Here is a 17,226-nt window from a genome sequence, read left to right as displayed (position 1 = left end):
AATATTGATCGAACGCACCAAAGTATTACTTGATCTGCTTTGATCTTTATGGGTACATTTCGGATACATATGTGTTAGATAAACAATATAAATACTAATTACTATTTGTCCAGTATCGTTAATCGAATATGCGATTTAACTAGTTTTAAGTTGATTTGTACTTGTATTAAAATTTTAGAATTCCTATAAGTGCCGTTTGACTATCTTTCATTAATGAAATTTTTTTCTTCTCATCAAAATAAAACATTATTCGAATAAAATTGAATTTTAAAACAAAAGAATATCACAAATATAATCTCTAATATCCTATTATTAACCCTTAAAAAAATGGTGGTTATTTTTTCCGGTAATAAACATAGAGTCTATAACATAATTTTTTTTGGGTTACAAATGCCTTATTTTGGATCAAATAGAAATGCCAACTATTAATGTTCTCCTTTATACCTTACTTCTTTCCCTCTCATTTTTCTCTTTCAATTCCAACTCTATTGCTCCTCCACCCATCTCTTTCTCTCAATTCTCTCTAAACATCCCTCTTTCTCCTCCTCTTCCTCTTTTTGGCTCCTCCCTTTCCTAATCCATCCTTCATCGAAAACTCGATCTTTCATTAATTTCAAGCAATTATCATACAATGTTTATGGAATTTGTTAACCCCAAATAGCAAGATTATTATGATAATGGGTGGTGATCATAATAGGAAGTTATTGGTATCGATGGGTAATGCCGCCATTGCGATGCTAATGCAAGAAGATAGTAATAATGATGATATGATCACCCCAACAACAACATCAACAAGAATGGTATTAGAAGCACAAAAGAAAGCTATAGAAGCTGATGCCTTTCACCTAGATAATGGCTACCTTTGTCATTCGATGGGTCGAACCGGGTCTCGAGGCATCTTCTTTGGGGATGATCCTATCCGGTTCACCATACCTGGTTTGCTACTCCAGCTTTCCATCATTTCTCTTTGCACACGTGTCGCTTATTTCCTTCTCAAGCCTTTTGGACAACCTTCTATTGTTTCTCAGATCTTGGTCAGTGTATAATATATGTATGCATCAATAAATTCATGAATTGATCTTATGTTAATTTTAAACAATGTCATACACTAAGCTTTTTGTGTATATGAAATAAATGTGTACAGAAATTTTTGTTTGGTTCATTATCACACCCCTTTAGATGTAAACAAATCTGTTAATTTTATTATACATGTCATTTTAGCTGATTGTTTTTCATATGATAGCATTAATAATAAATAATTTTGGTTGGTTGAACATCCTAGGAAGTTGTATATGTTACCTAGAACTTTTATTAAGATACTAATTGAAAATCTATGTGAATACAGTATATATAGATATATTAGTTATGCAAATGTGTTATGTATTGATTAAGGTAATGATTTAATTATACTAAGCTAATACTAATGACAAAATTAAGCCTGACTAATTATGCAATGCTTGCCTTTTTTGTGCCTGCAGGGAGGTGTGGTTCTCGGTCCTTCAGTCCTCGGACATAACAGAAATTTTCTAGCAGAAGTATTCCCAGCTAGAAGCAGAGTTCTTTTGGAGAACTTATCTGTTTTCAGTCTGATGCTCTTTATATTTCTGCTTGGAGTGAAGATGAACTTATCTTTGGCATTGAGGTCAGGCAAGAAGCCGATAGCTATAGGAATATTAGGATTTATAATTCCTTATGCCATGGCTAGTCTAGTTGCCTGCCTCTTAGAACACTTTGTTACATTGGACCGTGACATTTTGAGAATACTTCCTTTTGTAATTGAGACTCAGTCTATGTCAGCCTTTCCTGTTATTGCTTGTTTTCTTGCTGATCTTAAGATTCTGAACTCAGAGATAGGGCGTTTAGCCTCTTCTTCTTCAGTAGTCTCAGATGTGTTTCAGTGGTCTCTTATGACAGTTAGGTTCGCGGTTAGGATAGCCAAAGCAAAATCATTCTCATCATCTGTAGGATCTTTTCTGTCAGTAGCCCTTTTTATTGTTCTAGCCTTGTATGGAATCCGCCCTGCAGCTTTATGGGCGATTAGGAAAACGCCTGAAGGGAAGCCTGTAAAAGAAAAGTATATTATTGGTGTTCTTCTTGCTCTTCTAGGATGTGGGTTTATAGGTGAAGTTATTGGCCTTAGTGCTGTTATAGCTTCCTTCATTGTTGGACTTGTCATACCGGATGGACCCCCTTTAGGAGCCGCTTTATCTGAAAAGCTTGACTCTTTCGTCTCTGTGCTTCTGATGCCCATCTTTTTTGCCATTTGTGGCCTACAAATGGATGTTTTTGCTATTCAGAAGCTGAAGAATGTCGGTGCTATTCAATTGGTGGTATTCGTTGCCTTTATTGGGAAGGTTGTAGGTACGATTGCACCTCCACTTTTTTACAGGATGCCATTTCGAGATGCTCTTTCTTTAAGTCTGATCATGAATGCAAAAGGCCTCATTGAATTGGCATTGCTGAATCACAGAATGAAGGACAGTGTAAGGCTACATTCTTTTCATCTGAAAATTGTTTATGTGATCTTATCAGAACTTTATACAATTTATGTGAGTTGAAAATAAACTTATATATTTGAACTTATCATGTCTTATTTTTCCTGAGCCACCCCTTTCTTCTAAAATTGTTAGTAAAAGATTCTCACTAAAATTTTTGTACTGTAACAATTTATGATGTGTTCAATACTTTGGCTCCTGAAAATGCAATAGGCACAAATCTGCTACTTTTGCAGGGCATGACTGAGGAATGCTTTGCAATTATGATCATATCTGTGGTGTTCATCACAGGAGTTCTGTCGCCTATTGTAAAGGCGCTGTATGATCCTTCAAGGAGGTATGTGGCATTTAAGAGGAGAACCATAAGACACCATAAACGCGATGAGGAGCTCCGCATTTTGGCCTGTGTCCATAGTGCAGATAATGTCAGGGAGGTCATGAATGTGGCGAATGTCTCTAGTCCCACCAAAGCGAGTCCCATTAACTTAACTGTCATGCATCTTATCAGGCTAATAGGCCGCTCCTCTTCCCTACTTGTTGCTCATCAACCAAGGGAATCATACTCTACTTATCCTAGCCAATCCGAGAGGATTTTCAATGCATTCAGAAAGTTGGAGCAAGTACACCAAGGCCTTTTCATGGTGCAATGTTACAAGGGTATCTCCCCCTATGCATCTATGCACAATGATGTGTGCTCCATCGCCTTAGAAAAAAGGACATCATTTATTATAATCCCTTTCCAAAGGCAATGTAGCGAAAAAGACATAGAGCCCTCTTTTGTTTACAGGAATCTTAACAAGAAAGTTCTTGACAAGGCTCCTTGCTCTGTTGGTGTCCTTGTTGACCATGGAGGATCACAAAAGACTAAGAAAAATCGATCTTATACATCAAAGCCTGCAACATACCGGGTGGCAGTATTATTTTTTGGGGGTCAAGATGATCGAGAAGCATTAGCATATGGCATGAGAATGTCAGAGAATCCCAGAGTATACCTGACCCTGATAAAATTTTCAAGCACCTCTTCTGAAGACATGATTATTGACAGTGAGAAGAGCAGGTTGCAAGATGGTGACATACTAAGTGAATTTAGTCTCAACACTTTGCACAAGGAAGATAGAACCTTTTATGAAGAGATGATACTAGTTAATGTGATGAGCTTGGTAACTCTGATAAAATCACTAGAAAATTCTAGTTACGATCTGATTTTGGTAGGAAGACGTCATAAGAACTCAAAGTTCATGTCTGAACTTTTACAGTGGAGTGACTGCACCGGGGAGTTGGGACCAGTCGGAGAGATGCTCACTTTGAATTACAAAATCAAGGCTTCGATAATGGTGGTGCAACAACAAACTAGAGTTTGGGGTCTGCATGACCCTGAGGAGTCCACGCATCTAAGAAGAATTGATTTGTAGGTTCCTTCCTTCCCATTTCTTACCTCTTTTGTTCTCTGGTAAGCATAAGATTTTGTAAGGAGAAGTGCTTAGATCAGAAACCTGTGTTTAATGACTACATACTTGAAGTTTGTAAATACTTGATGCTTTTGGTAATCTACTAATAGTAGGAAACAAAATTTGATCGAGATCAAACCTTTTATTATGTTCTGTTATTACGTTATACTCTTTCCATCCCAGAAAACACGTAATCTGTAGATTCTTTTAGTCAGCCAGTAGCTCGCGATCTTGCATGATTAGATGCCTTCATACACACATTAAAAAAATAATAACACGTACATGATCATATTGCTCATACATATTCCATAATAAAAACTTTATTCCATTCAAAGATAATTTTATAACTGTTTCATAGAACAGCCCATAACTAAAAGGATATATAGGCCAAGACATTTTTAAAACATCCACAATGCAGATTATAGGACAATGCAACATGACACATAGCTAGAGTGAAACATATATTGTTCCCGATACATTGGACATAGATAAGTCTCGATATCAATACTGAGGTAGCTAGGCAAGAAGCCAGGGGTGCTGACGAATCTCAAAGATAGTCATTCGATTCAGAGGACAAACAGTGAGCATCCCAGTAACCAGGTCACGGAATTCAGCTGATAAGTACATGTCAGGAAATTCAATCTGTCCACTCTGCACAACGTCGACATCAGTAGAGCTATGATGTATAAGTAGATCAAATACAATTAGGACACAATTATCTTACACCAGGAAAATCAAACCAGGCATAATTTTAATATAATTGCAATACACAATCTTCGTTCTGAGAATCATTGATTACTATAATGAACCTTTTAACTTGCAGCAGAAATTCTTTCACTGAATAGAACTACTCTGAATTTAATTATATTGTACAGAAGAAAATAATAATTATATTCAGATCATAATATAACTTGAATAGAAAATGAGCATACAAGATGAATACATACACCTCTTTCATTGTTTCAATAAATGGTTTAGCTAACATTAGTTATACCAAGATTATATATGACAAACTTCTGTTAAAAGTAGATTAAGATTGATGGTTAGATAATACGTATTATATTGTTTCATCAAGATTATAAAATTACAAATACCATAATTTTTTTGTTAAGGCCATCACGATCCAGATCCTTAAATGGGAATGAACCACAGACGATAGCATATAAGATGATGCCGCAACTCCAGGCATCAACTTGTGTACCATAGTATGGTTCATTCGAAATAAGCTACATCAAAGAAGTTGAAATTTCCCATCAGCAACGCAAACACGTATTATATTTACAAAAGCAGGTATAAATTCTGTTAATAACTCCATTATTCTTAACTTATCTAAGAAAAGTCCTGCACATAATGTCTGAGAAAATATTGAACACGAATATATAATGAAAAAATTCAGCTTCCAAGAGGCATTAGATTATACATTAAAACATAATATTCTAGTACAGGAAGTTATCAGACCTCAGGTGCAGCGTATTGTAGGCTTCCACAGTTTTGTCTCAGCAAATAGCTATTGTTCATGATAGCACTTAGACCAAAATCCGATATCTTCAGATTGAAATTTCCATCAATGAGTAGATTTTCAAGTTTCAAGTCACGGTGTGCAACCATCTTCTGATGCAGGTACTCCACCCCTGATATCAGCTGATTCCGGACAGAAGAGAACCATATCATACTAGTATCAAAAAATTATACAAAATATACTATAGAATGTGTTTAGGTAATGAATCTATGTATATAGTCTGATTTGTACCTGAAGGAAATATGGCCTTGCTTCGGCCTCTGACATCAAGTTCCTTGAAGTGAGATAAGTTAAGAAATCCCCATTTGGTGCATACTCAAGCACGAGACATGCATAATCCTCGGTGTATAAAACATCATACAGTCGAATTACTCGAGGACTGTCAAGCATATTCAGTAATCTAATCTCTTTTTTGACTACATGAAAAAAAAAAAACAGGGAATTTCACCAAAGTAAAACAAAAGTTCATCAGTCTCTTGAACCCCAGAATGATGTAACAATAACATATCAGAAATCACACATTTTAAAGTCAAATGACTACCTTAAGACCTCTTATTGAACAGTCAAATCAAAATTAACGAGGGACAAAGAAAATCTACCAATTCATCATGACTAATTTATGAATTTGCTTGCTAATCTTTAAATTACGACAATTATATAAAATTCCCTTAGCACACATACTTAAGTCAATAAAAGACCCCCTATTTCGTACAATCAAACTAAATTAGTGAAGGACAAAATGAAAATTTATCATTTCATCGCGACAAACATGTATGGTAACATCTAAACTATGAATGTAAAGACACAAAACAAAGGATTCTTATGTACATTCAATTCAACACATAACTAGCAAAAATAATAAAAATTAAAAACTGAATCTTGTTAGCAAACAAAGCAGGATCACAGCATATATATTTAATCTCCTTAATTTTTGTATTAAATTAAAAATAATAAAAAAAAAATAAAAAAAAACATCACCTAGATATTCAGACAGTTTATCCCTTATGGAGATGATCTTAATGGCTACTAGTTGTCCAGTCCTCACATGTCTCGCTTTCTTGACTACACTAGTCGCGCCAGTGCCAATGGTTCCATCCAAAGCATAGTCAGGCAAGAGCCTAGCCAGTTCAGCGCAATCCGGGATTGCTGATGAAGAGCTTGGTGCAAAAGGTGATCCAGCCATTTTCTTATTACAAGAAACAAGAGTTTAAAATGATATGTGTATATTAGACTGATATTATAAGATTATAAACTCTATTTAGACAAAATTAAATATGAATTATAGAAGAGATTTCAGATGGTGGTATTTATAAGCACAGTCCACAACATCAATTAGTGAGAAAAATACATGTTTAAGCATAGAAAATGAGGAGGAGCATCACATAATGTGTGATATCTTTGTTTTAAGGAAATAAGAGATTTTGTCAGGTCAGAATTATTAATAAAAGGAACATTAATAATCAATTTTCATTAATTGGAATAAAAGAGGGTTGTTGTCTTCAGCTTAATTTCAATTCATTTCCATTCAGCTTCAATTAGTTCAGCTCAATTCAGTTCAGTTCAACTCAGTGATGATCAATGTGATCTCCCCTCCTCTAGTGAGTCAAACTTGATTAAAAAAGGTCCTTATGACGATAAATGTTAGCCGATCCCAAATCATTTAGAAATTAAGGCTTTGTTGTAGAAAAAAAAAAGGAGGTTAATTATTGATGTATAGTTGCTTTTTATAATTACTTTTTTTCTTTGGAAACATATATTATTAACATTACCAAATATATGTACCTTTAAATGTGCATGGCAGTTGTGAAAATAATTCATTTTGATTTATTTTATAAAGCAATTAATACAATATTAATTACTTATGTTATGATTTGCATAAAAAAAATTACTTATGTTATGATTAGGGTTATTTTAATTTTACATTTATTTCATAAGACTGTGTTTTGTTCACATTATTTTTCACTTGTTTAACCTAAATGAGTTAAAAAAAATAAGTTAAGCTTAATAAATTAAAATAACAAAGAAGGTTACCCAAGTTCTATACAACTAAATAATGTAATAAGTTTATATTAGCTCATATTTGTAAAGCATTGATAAACTCATTTAAATTATGTTTCCAAAAATTTAACATAAAATTTAATAATGTATTTAGCTTTAAATGGTTTGGATAAGATATCCAAAAATTAAATTCAATACTCTGAGTATAAGGAATGTTGAATTAAATTTTTGGATATCTTATCTTATCCAAAAATAGTTTTTTTTAGAGTATGTTCTATTCACCTAATTTTCACTTATCTTAACTTATCAGAACTTATTACGGAGTAAATTTTATGATTAGTTAAGTTTCAGATAAATTAAGTTCTAGGAAAATAAGTTTTGATAAGAATTATCCAAATTTAAATTACAAGTAAAATAAATTTTATTAAGTTCATATAAATTTATCTTACTACGTATATGAAATTGTTTGAACTTAATTTCTCTAAAATGAGCAAAAATAAGGTGAATATAAAATAACGTTTATTTGTATCAAATAGTCTTTTTAAAAAATGGAACTAGCATTTTTCAAGCGGGGGACGCTCCCCCACGGAAATTCTATGCGGTGTCTGTAGTGTTGATGAAGCGATTAGCCTTTTGATTTATTTTGTAATGTTCTTGTCGTGGTTGAATGTCTTTGTAGATGTCGTATGGCTTTCTTATTAATGGATTTTATCTTTCTCAAAAAAAAAAAAAAAAACAAAACAAAAAAAAAAGTGGATTCAGGTCAATTAATAATTTTTTGTTTTTTGGAACAAACAAAACAAAAGTCAATTCATACTCCGTATTAATTGTTGTTAATAAATAATAAATTTTTATTAATAAAAAAAACATTTATACACTTTCTTAATTCATTATCTTTTATTAATGTATTACATTATTAACCATATGATAGCAATAATAGTCATTGAAATAATTAATTCAATTCAAAAAAAATTATTAAATAAATTACCAAAATTAAATTGAATCAACTAAATCATCGACATCAATAATTCAGCTCTACTTCTTATTAAATTTATTATATTTAATTATCAACTCTATTCTCAACCAATCAAATCAGGTTTAAATTTGTTATAATACTTTTAATTAATAGATATTAATATTTCAAATTAGTGCATCGATGGTAAATTGTAAAAAAAATGTTAGATGTATTAAGAAACAAAATAAAGTCCAGTGATTGTCCACTTAGATTATTGTATGCCCTCCCTAGCTATAGACAATGCAATGGACTTGCTAGTTGTAACTAATTAAAGGTTGAGTCAACCAATTTACCAAAAAAGGGTACAATTAACCAAAACACCAACCTATAGTTTATTATCTTTGATTATTCTTTGGTATATATGTATGTTATAAGTGTTAATTGTACATTTGAGGTCATTAACTAAGGGAGTACCGAAGATGAAGGATTTACATAATTAGAAGACCCTCACATAAACTTAATTTTCTCAATGGTTAAATAAATATTAAGGTCACTAATTTTAAGGAGCAAATCTAGTCCAATCCCTCAAATTTTGTTCCTCAACATCTCTTTTCATATTTTTGATCAAATATCACCAATTATATTATTCTTCACCATCTTTTGACTCTTTTTTCTTTTCCCTCTTATTTTTTCTACTTAGGCAATTTAATTACCCATTGTATTCAATCTTCTCCATCTTGTTCATTATGTCAAACGTATCGTTAACTATGATTATTTGTTACATTCAACCATAATTAGTATTTAGTGTTTAGAAGATTAATTAAGGGCATACTTATACAAAAGAAATAAAATGGACGTGCACGGTGGCGACGCGTATCCAAAGCAATGGTGGGCAATGGGAATGGTATTCAAGGATAGGCTTATATGCCAATATCAAAGGTCAGGAACATCGAATGGTGTTTGGTATGGAGAAAATCCTTTGAGTTATCCCACACCATTAGTTTTGCTCCAAATTATAATCATTTTTTTCGTCACTCGGACCGTTTTTTTCCTTGCTCAACCCCTGCGCCAAAGTATGACTGTCGTCCAGATTGTTGTAAGCCTTTCTTTTTATTTATAATGCATTATTTCTATATTACTTCGGATCATACAATACATGTATGTTCCAATGTTACTCTATCACCATCGAATGTGATTATAGGCCAGGCCAAGGCACAACACACGTACGTTACATGTATGTACACACGTACAATTAATTGGTGTTGCCTTGGCATTCTAAACATAAGAGTTGGGTGCACCGTGCACGAATACTTGTATGTTTTAATAGGAGGGCAATATTTTCGTGACACCCCGTTTCACAATTTATAAAAATTATCTCGAGTACATAAATGAATGATGCGATACAAATTATCGTACGATACTACATATGTTCCTTGTCACGTTGTTATTACTCTAAATGTTATGTTTTGTTTGTTTCAGGCCGGATTATTAATAGGCCGAACATTAATTAACTATAATCAGTCAATCATCAACACCTTGTTCCCCCCTCCTGGAAGATACATTATCAAGACAATCGCAGGATTCGGATTCATGCTTCAAATGTTCATATCAGGAGTCATGATTGACATGAGCGCGATTAGGAAAAGCGGGCCTAAATCGATACTAATAGCATTTTCAGGCGTAGTAATATCCATCATCTTCGGGTCCGTGGCCTTTATATTGATTCGACAAGTGGTTGAACTTGATGAGACCCTATTCACAGGCATTCGAGTCTTAATCCTCTTCAATTCACTAACATACTTCATGGTAACAAGTTACTACCTTCATGACCTTAAGATCATCAACTCCGAGGTGGGCCGAATAGCCTGTTCCTCGTCGTTGGTGATCGATATATTTGGACTCTTAACCACCACATTTGGGCTCATTTGGTTGAGCCCAAATCCTGATGCACCCCCTAAATGGCTATCGGCAGCGAGCTTGGCCTTCTACTATTTCGTGTTGTTCGGCGTCTTTCGCCCTATGGTGATGTGCATTGTAAGGAGAACTCCTGAAGGGTGTGACATGAAACAAACTCATTTCTTGCTAATATTAGGGATTGTAATGTTTACTTGGCATTGGGGTGAAAGAGTGGGCCAAAGATTCTCAGCCTTCTTGTTTGGGCTTTCGTTGCCTCATGGGCCCCCATTGGGCTCTGCATTGGTCCAGAAGTTACAGCTTTTTACTTCAGGAGTACTGCTTCCTCTCTTCTGTACCATGGCTGGTTGGAGGATTAATTTGATGTCATGGAAAGGAACTTCCTCGTTTTGGGCCGTCGAGATCATATTCATTGTTAGTCAGCTTGGCAAGTTCTTAGGTACCGCCTTTTCGTGTATGCTTGTTGGTGTGTCAATTGAAGATGCTGTGCCTTTGGGTTTTATCATGACTTTCAAAGGTATCATGGAGGTTGCCACTTTCGGTGTTTGGATCGATCAAGCGGTATTGTTATGTTCATTTTCCTATTTTGGTAGCATAGTAAATATTGCCTTGAAAAAATATTAAATCGTTTTGTGTATTACTTTATGCCTTATTGATTAACTTACTCATAATGTAATGATAATTATGGTTTGATAGATTATGGATGATCGATTGTTTGCATTGGCGATGATAAACGTCATGATCTTCACCGGAGTGGCGTATCCACTAGTACAATGGTTGTATGACCCTTCACATAAGTACAACATCGTGAGGAAAAGAAAGGTTATGGGACTAAGCGATCATGGGGATCTACAAGTGTTAGTGTGCATCCATAACGAAGAAAACATCTCCGCGATTTTTAACTTCCTAGAGGTGTCCAAGTGTGAGAAAGTGGGTGCATCAATATCGGTTTTTGCACTCCAACTAATAAACCTTGCCGGAAGTGCTATGCCCGTCTTAGCACCACTTCATGAGTACAAGAAGACGGCGAGCACTTTTAGTCTCTATGATCACACAATTAAGGCCTTTGAACAATTCGAGGAAGAAAGCCAAGGTTACGCGAGGGTGCAACAATTTGTGTCCGTCACACCTTATAAGAGTATGCACAACGACATATGTGCACTCGCACATGACAAGAGAACAAACCTAATCGTCGTCCCATTTCATAAAAAATGGGGTATCGATGGTAATGTAGAGACCTACAATCAACAAATAAGGAGTATAAATCGAAGTGTGCTTCGAAAATCCCCTTGCTCCGTTGCCATCCTAATCGATAGAGAAATAGTTGACCAAGCTGGAGGAAGCCTCTATCGAATATCAAAATTTGGACACCAAACTTACCAAATAGTGATGATCTTCATAGGAGGGACCGACGATCACGAGGCCTTAGCATTAACTAGGCGTATGGCTGAGCATCCGAGTGTTTGGCTAACCGTGATTTGGTTAAGAGTAAACGATTACAAGCCCCAATTACAAGAGTATCAAGAAGATATAAGAGTAATGAGGGAGTTTCATATAAAAGCCAAAGGGCATGAAAGAATTAGTGTTAGAGAAAAATTTGTCGACGATGGAATAGGGACAACCAAAGCACTCCTCTCGGTACAAAATGTCGCGGATTTGTTCGTGTTAGGAAGATACCATGAAGCAAATTGTCCTGCCATCCAAGGCCTCGATGCTTGGAGCGAAAGCCCCGAAATTGGAGCTTTAGCTGATACCTTAGTTTCTTCGGATTCTAGATACTCTATCTTGGTTGTGCAACAACAACCGCGAGTTGATTGGAAGATGAACTCTTCCAATAAAAGCAGGGATGATGAATCATACATCAGTGTTAGCGTTGCAAATTCTCCTAAGAGCACAAGCAGATCACGCTTGAGTTTAAGCAAGTAGATGGTGTATTTTTCAATTCTACGTTCTTATACATAAAAAATTTCATAGACAAATAGTTTTTTTTTTTTTGGTCAAAAGTGTGTTACAAACGACAAATGATGTAGACGGAACTTTATCTTAGGATACCACCGTCCTAGACTTTTACAAATTAAACTAGTTAGTATCTACGGATAGCTAGTTCTTTGTTCTTTGTAAAAAATGTTGGCATGAAATGCTTAAGCCTATGCAGATAATGCAATGTTGTACAAACAAATTAAACTTCCAATATGATTTTACATTAGATTTAGAGAAAATAATCTAATAGCCTTAAATCCCTTAATGCACTTTTCTCTCGTCTCTTTACTATTGCTTTGTGAATGTACTATATATGGAAAGAACGATACAAACTATAAATTGTGTTACTTTTCAAAAAAAAAAAAAAATTGTACAGAGTATTATCTAGAAATGTCAATTCGGGTAAACGGGTCAGGTTTGGGTCAGGTAAGAGTGGGTCGGGTCAATTCGGATTAATTCCATAACCTATGCGGCTCGGGTTTGGGTTAGGTCATGCTTGATTCGGGTCATACTTCTTATCGGGTTTGGGTCGGGTTTAGGTCGGGTAAATAACAGGTCGAGTTACTTTCGGGTCGGGTGAACAATAGGTTGAGTTTAATTCGGGTTTTCACGGGTTAAAACGGGTTAGGGTAATTCTCGGTTTCGAGTCAGGTTCGATTCAAATCAATAATTTGCGGGTTAGAATCAGGTCGGGTCATTCTCGAGTTTGAGTCGGGTTGGTTTCAAGTCAATAATTTGCGGATTATAATTAGGTCGGGTCATTTTCAAGTCGGGCCATTCTCGGGTTCAAGTCGGGTTCAGTTCAAGTCAATAATTTGCGGGTTATAATCAAGTTGGGTCATTTCCAAGTCGGGTCATTCTCGGATTCAAGTCGGGTTATGTTCAAGTCAATAATTTGCAGGTAACAATCATGTCAGGTCATTTCAAATACAGGTCATATTCGGGTTCAACTAACTATAAATAGATAATTATCATTTTTATCAAGCTGATTATTTCCTTTGACTATAATATATATGGCAATGTACTAGGGAACTATAGTCTATAATTTAGGAAGATAATTAACTCATTTAACCATTCAACAAATATATATACTATATTTAACTCTTAAATTTGAGGATAATGATCCTTTCTTTTGCTGGCTTGGACCGACTTGGTCTCCTTAAGACAAAATGCTTTGATCAATAATAATAAGGTGGTCTAAATTGCATTTAAGGTGATTTGAAATCGGGTTAGGAACAATTTGGGTTGAATTTAGGTCAGGTCAATAACAAATAGTGTTAATTTCGAGTCGGGTTAAATTTTTGAGTCGGGTAAGTAACAGGTTTGGTAAAAATCGGGTCGGGTCAATAACAAGTCGGGTGGAATTAGGTTCAGGTCAATAACAAGTCGGGTTGATTTCGGGTTGGGTTTGTAACAGGTTGGGTTAAATTCGGGTCGAGTTAGGAACCGGTCAGGTTGAATTCGGGTCAGGTTAGTAACAAGTCAGGTTAAATTCAGGTTTTGATGGGTTAAAATGGGTTTGGGTCAATTTCAATGCACGTCGGGTTCAGTGCAAGTAAATTAAATTGGCCGTTGTAAACCGGTAAATCGGTGCAAGTTGTAAACCGGTAAATAGGCCGTTTAAAAGCAAATTGGATGGTTCCACACACCCAATTGGAATCCCGAAGGGTATTAGGGACCATGGTAAACATTTCGACAATTTTTATTTCCGGGCGAAAAAAAGTCAAAAGGTTCTATAATTGAAGGCTAATATCCACGCTTTTGAGAAATTTTGGATGTTTCAAGGCCCGGTGTCGAAAAGTCTTGAAATTCTATGGGATACATCTCGGGGTCATATAATGCCGTTTGGAACCATATATCATCAATATTTGTTGTCATAAATGTTCGTGGTAGGCTTGAATTAATGAAATCGGTGCAATTTGTAAACCGGTAAATTGGTAGTTTGAAGACAAATTGGATGGTTCCACTCACCCAATTATACTCCCGGAGCATATTAGGGACCATGGTAAACATTTCGACAATTTTTATTTCCGGGCGTATGAAAGTCAAATTCCAAAATCGAAGACTAATATCCACGCTTTTTGAGAAATTTTGGAGGTTTCAGGGCCCAATGTCGAAAAGTCTTGAAATTTTAGGGGATGCATCTTGGGGTCATATAATGTCATTTGGAACCATATATGATCATTATTTGTTGTCATAAATGTTCGTGGTAGGCTTGAGTTAATTAATGAAATCGGTGCAAGTTGTAAACTGGTAATTTCGCCGTTTAAAGGCAAATTGGATGGTTCCACCCACCCAATTGGACTACCAGAGGATATTAGAGACCATGGTAAAAATTTCGACAATTTTTATTTATAGGCGAAAAAAGTCAAAAAATTCCAAAATTAAAGGCTAATATTCACGTTGTTTGAGAAATTTTTTAGGTTTCGGGGCCCGGTATCGAAAAGCTTTGAGATTTTAGGGGATACATTTCGAGGTCATATAATGCTCTTTTAAACCATTAAAGATCATTATATGTTTTCATAAATGTTCGTGGTAGGCTTGTGTTAATGAAATTGGTGCAAGTTGTAAATCGGTATATCGCCTTTAAAGACAAATTAGATGGTTCCACCCACCTTATTGGACTCCCGGATGGTATTAGGGAACATGGTAAATATTTCAGTTATTTTTAGTTACAAGCGAAAAAAAGTCAAAAACATTCCAACATTTAAGGCTTGCTAATATCCTCGCTTTTTGAGAAATTTTAGAGGTTTCAAGTCCTAGTGTCGAAAATCCTTGAGATTTTAGGGGATACATCTCGGGGTCATATAATACCGATTGGAATCATATATGATCATTATACTTTGTCATAAATGTTCATGTTAGGCTTGAGATAATGAAATCGGTGCAAGTTTAACATTTTGACAATTTTTATTTATGGGTGAAAAAAAGTCGAAAAATTCCAAAATTGAAGGCTAATATTCACGTTTTTTGAGAAATTTTGAAGGTTTCGAGGTCTGGTGTCGAAAATCCTTTAGATTCTTGGTGATACATCTCGGGTTCATATAATGCCGTTTGAAACCATATATGATCATTATATGTTGTCATAAATGTTCGTACGTGGTACGCTTGAGTTAATGAAATCAGTGCAAGTTGTAAACCGGTAAATCAGCCGTTTAATGGCAAGTTTGATGATTCCACCCACCCAATTGAACTCCCGGAGGATACTAAGGACCATGATAAACATTTCGGCAATTTTTATTTTCAGGCGAAAAAAATTCAAAAAATTCAAAAATTAAATGCTAATATCCACCTTTTTGAGAAATTTTGGAGTGTATAGGGCCCGGTGTCTAAAAGTCTCGAAATTCTAGGGAATACATCTCGGGGTCATATAATGTCGTTTGAAACCATATGTAATCATTATTTGTTGTCATAAATGTTCGTGGAAAGCTTGAGTTAATGAAATCGATGCAATTTGTAAACCGGTAAATTGTATGTTTAAAGGCAAATTGGATGGTTCCACCCACCCAATTGGACTCCTAGAGGGTATTAGGGAGCATGGTAAACATTTCGGCAATTTTTATTTCCGTGCGAAAAAAATTAAAAAAATTCCAAAACTAAAGGCTAATTTTGAGAAATTTCGAAGGTTTCGGGGCCCTGTATCGAAAAGAAATGAGATTTTAGGGGATATATCTCGGGGTCATATAATGCCGTTCGAAACCATAAATGACCATTATATGTTGTCATAAATGTTCGTGGTAGGTTTGAGTTAATGAAATCTGTGCAAGTTGTAAACCGGTAAATTGGTCTTTTATAGGCAAATTGGATGGTTCCACCCACCCAATTGGACTCCCGGATGGTATTTGGGATCATGGTAAATATTTCGCCAATTTTTATTTACGGGCGAAAAAAAGTTACAAAAATTCCAAAATTGAAGGCTAATATCCACGCTTTTTGAGAAATTTCGTGGGTTTCGGGGCCCGGTGTCGAAAAGAAATAAGATTTTATGGGATACATCTCGTGGTCATATAATGTCGTTTGGAAACATAAATGATGATTATATGTTGTCATAAATGTTCGTGGTAAACTTGAGTTAATGAAATCAGTGCAATTTGTAAACCGGTAAATTGGTCGTTTAAAGGCAAATAGGATGGTTCCACCCACCCAATTGGAATCCTGGAGGATATTAGGGACCCTGGTAAACATTTCGCCAATTTTATATCAGTGTGAAAAAAGTAAAAAAAATTCCAAAATTGAAGGCTAATATCCATGTTTTTTGAGAGATTTTGAAGATTTTGAGGCCCGGTGTCGAAAAGCTTTTAGATTATAGGGGATACATCTTGGGGTCATATAATGCCTTTTGGAACCATATATGATCATTATATGTTGTCATAATTGTTCGTGGTAGGCCTGATTTAAAGAAATCGGTGTAATTTTTAAACCGGTAAATTGGTCGTTTAAAGGCAAATGATATTGGATGGTTCTACCTAGCCAATTGGACTCCTGGAGGGTGTTAGAGACCATGGTAAACATTTCGGCAATTTTTATTTCCGGGTGAAAAAAGTCGAAAAAAATCCAGAATTAAAGGCTAATATCCACGCTTTTTGAGAAATTTTTGAGATTTCGGGTAGAGATGTCAATTCGGGTAAACGGGTCGGATTTCGGTCAGTAAGAGTGGGTCAGGTCAACTTGGGTCGGGTCAATTCAGATTAATTCCATAACTTATGCGGTTTGGGTTTGGTCATGCTTGAGTCGGGTCATACTTCTTATCAGGTTTGGGTCGTGTTTAGGTCGGGTTAATAACAGTTCGGGTTATATTCGGGTCGGGTGAACAATAGGTCGGGTTTAATTCAGGTTTTCATGGGTTAAAACGGGTTAGGGTGATTCTCGGGTTCGAGTCTAGTTCGGTTCAAGTCAATAATTTGCGGGATAGAATCA

The 17,226-nt window shown here is 35.3% G+C and overlaps 3 protein-coding genes across 3 annotated transcripts; 2 read left to right on the top strand and 1 right to left on the bottom strand.

The window, feature by feature from the left end:
* The first annotated feature begins 328 nt into the window (after positions 1-328).
* LOC110683958 (cation/H(+) antiporter 15-like) lies at positions 329-4,067 on the top strand. Its single transcript, XM_021860354.1, has 3 exons — positions 329-1,034; positions 1,479-2,483; positions 2,732-4,067. Exons 1-3 carry the CDS (start codon positions 672-674, stop codon positions 3,905-3,907), a joined length of 2,544 nt encoding a protein of 847 aa, XP_021716046.1. The 5' UTR covers positions 329-671; the 3' UTR covers positions 3,908-4,067.
* Positions 4,068-4,459: 392 nt separating this feature from the next.
* On the bottom strand, positions 4,460-6,645 carry LOC110684474 (SNF1-related protein kinase catalytic subunit alpha KIN10-like). The gene is made up of 6 exons (XM_021860930.1): positions 6,441-6,645; positions 5,694-5,878; positions 5,402-5,584; positions 5,226-5,297; positions 5,038-5,169; positions 4,460-4,594 (listed from the first exon to the last, which is right to left on the bottom strand). The coding sequence occupies exons 1-6, from the start codon at positions 6,643-6,645 to the stop codon at positions 4,460-4,462; spliced, it is 912 nt and encodes a 303-aa protein (XP_021716622.1).
* Positions 6,646-9,265: 2,620 nt separating this feature from the next.
* LOC110684472 (cation/H(+) symporter 13-like) lies at positions 9,266-12,255 on the top strand. Its single transcript, XM_021860929.1, has 3 exons — positions 9,266-9,319; positions 9,895-10,890; positions 11,026-12,255. The coding sequence occupies exons 1-3, from the start codon at positions 9,266-9,268 to the stop codon at positions 12,253-12,255; spliced, it is 2,280 nt and encodes a 759-aa protein (XP_021716621.1).
* Positions 12,256-17,226: the final 4,971 nt, after the last annotated feature.

Source organism: Chenopodium quinoa, unplaced genomic scaffold, assembly GCF_001683475.1.
Source record: "Chenopodium quinoa cultivar QQ74 unplaced genomic scaffold, ASM168347v1, whole genome shotgun sequence".
In the NCBI taxonomy this organism is placed as follows: Eukaryota; Viridiplantae; Streptophyta; class Magnoliopsida; order Caryophyllales; family Amaranthaceae; genus Chenopodium; species Chenopodium quinoa.
Note: the sequence above shows the minus strand (reverse complement) of the source record. Positions and strands in the feature narration are given on the sequence as shown.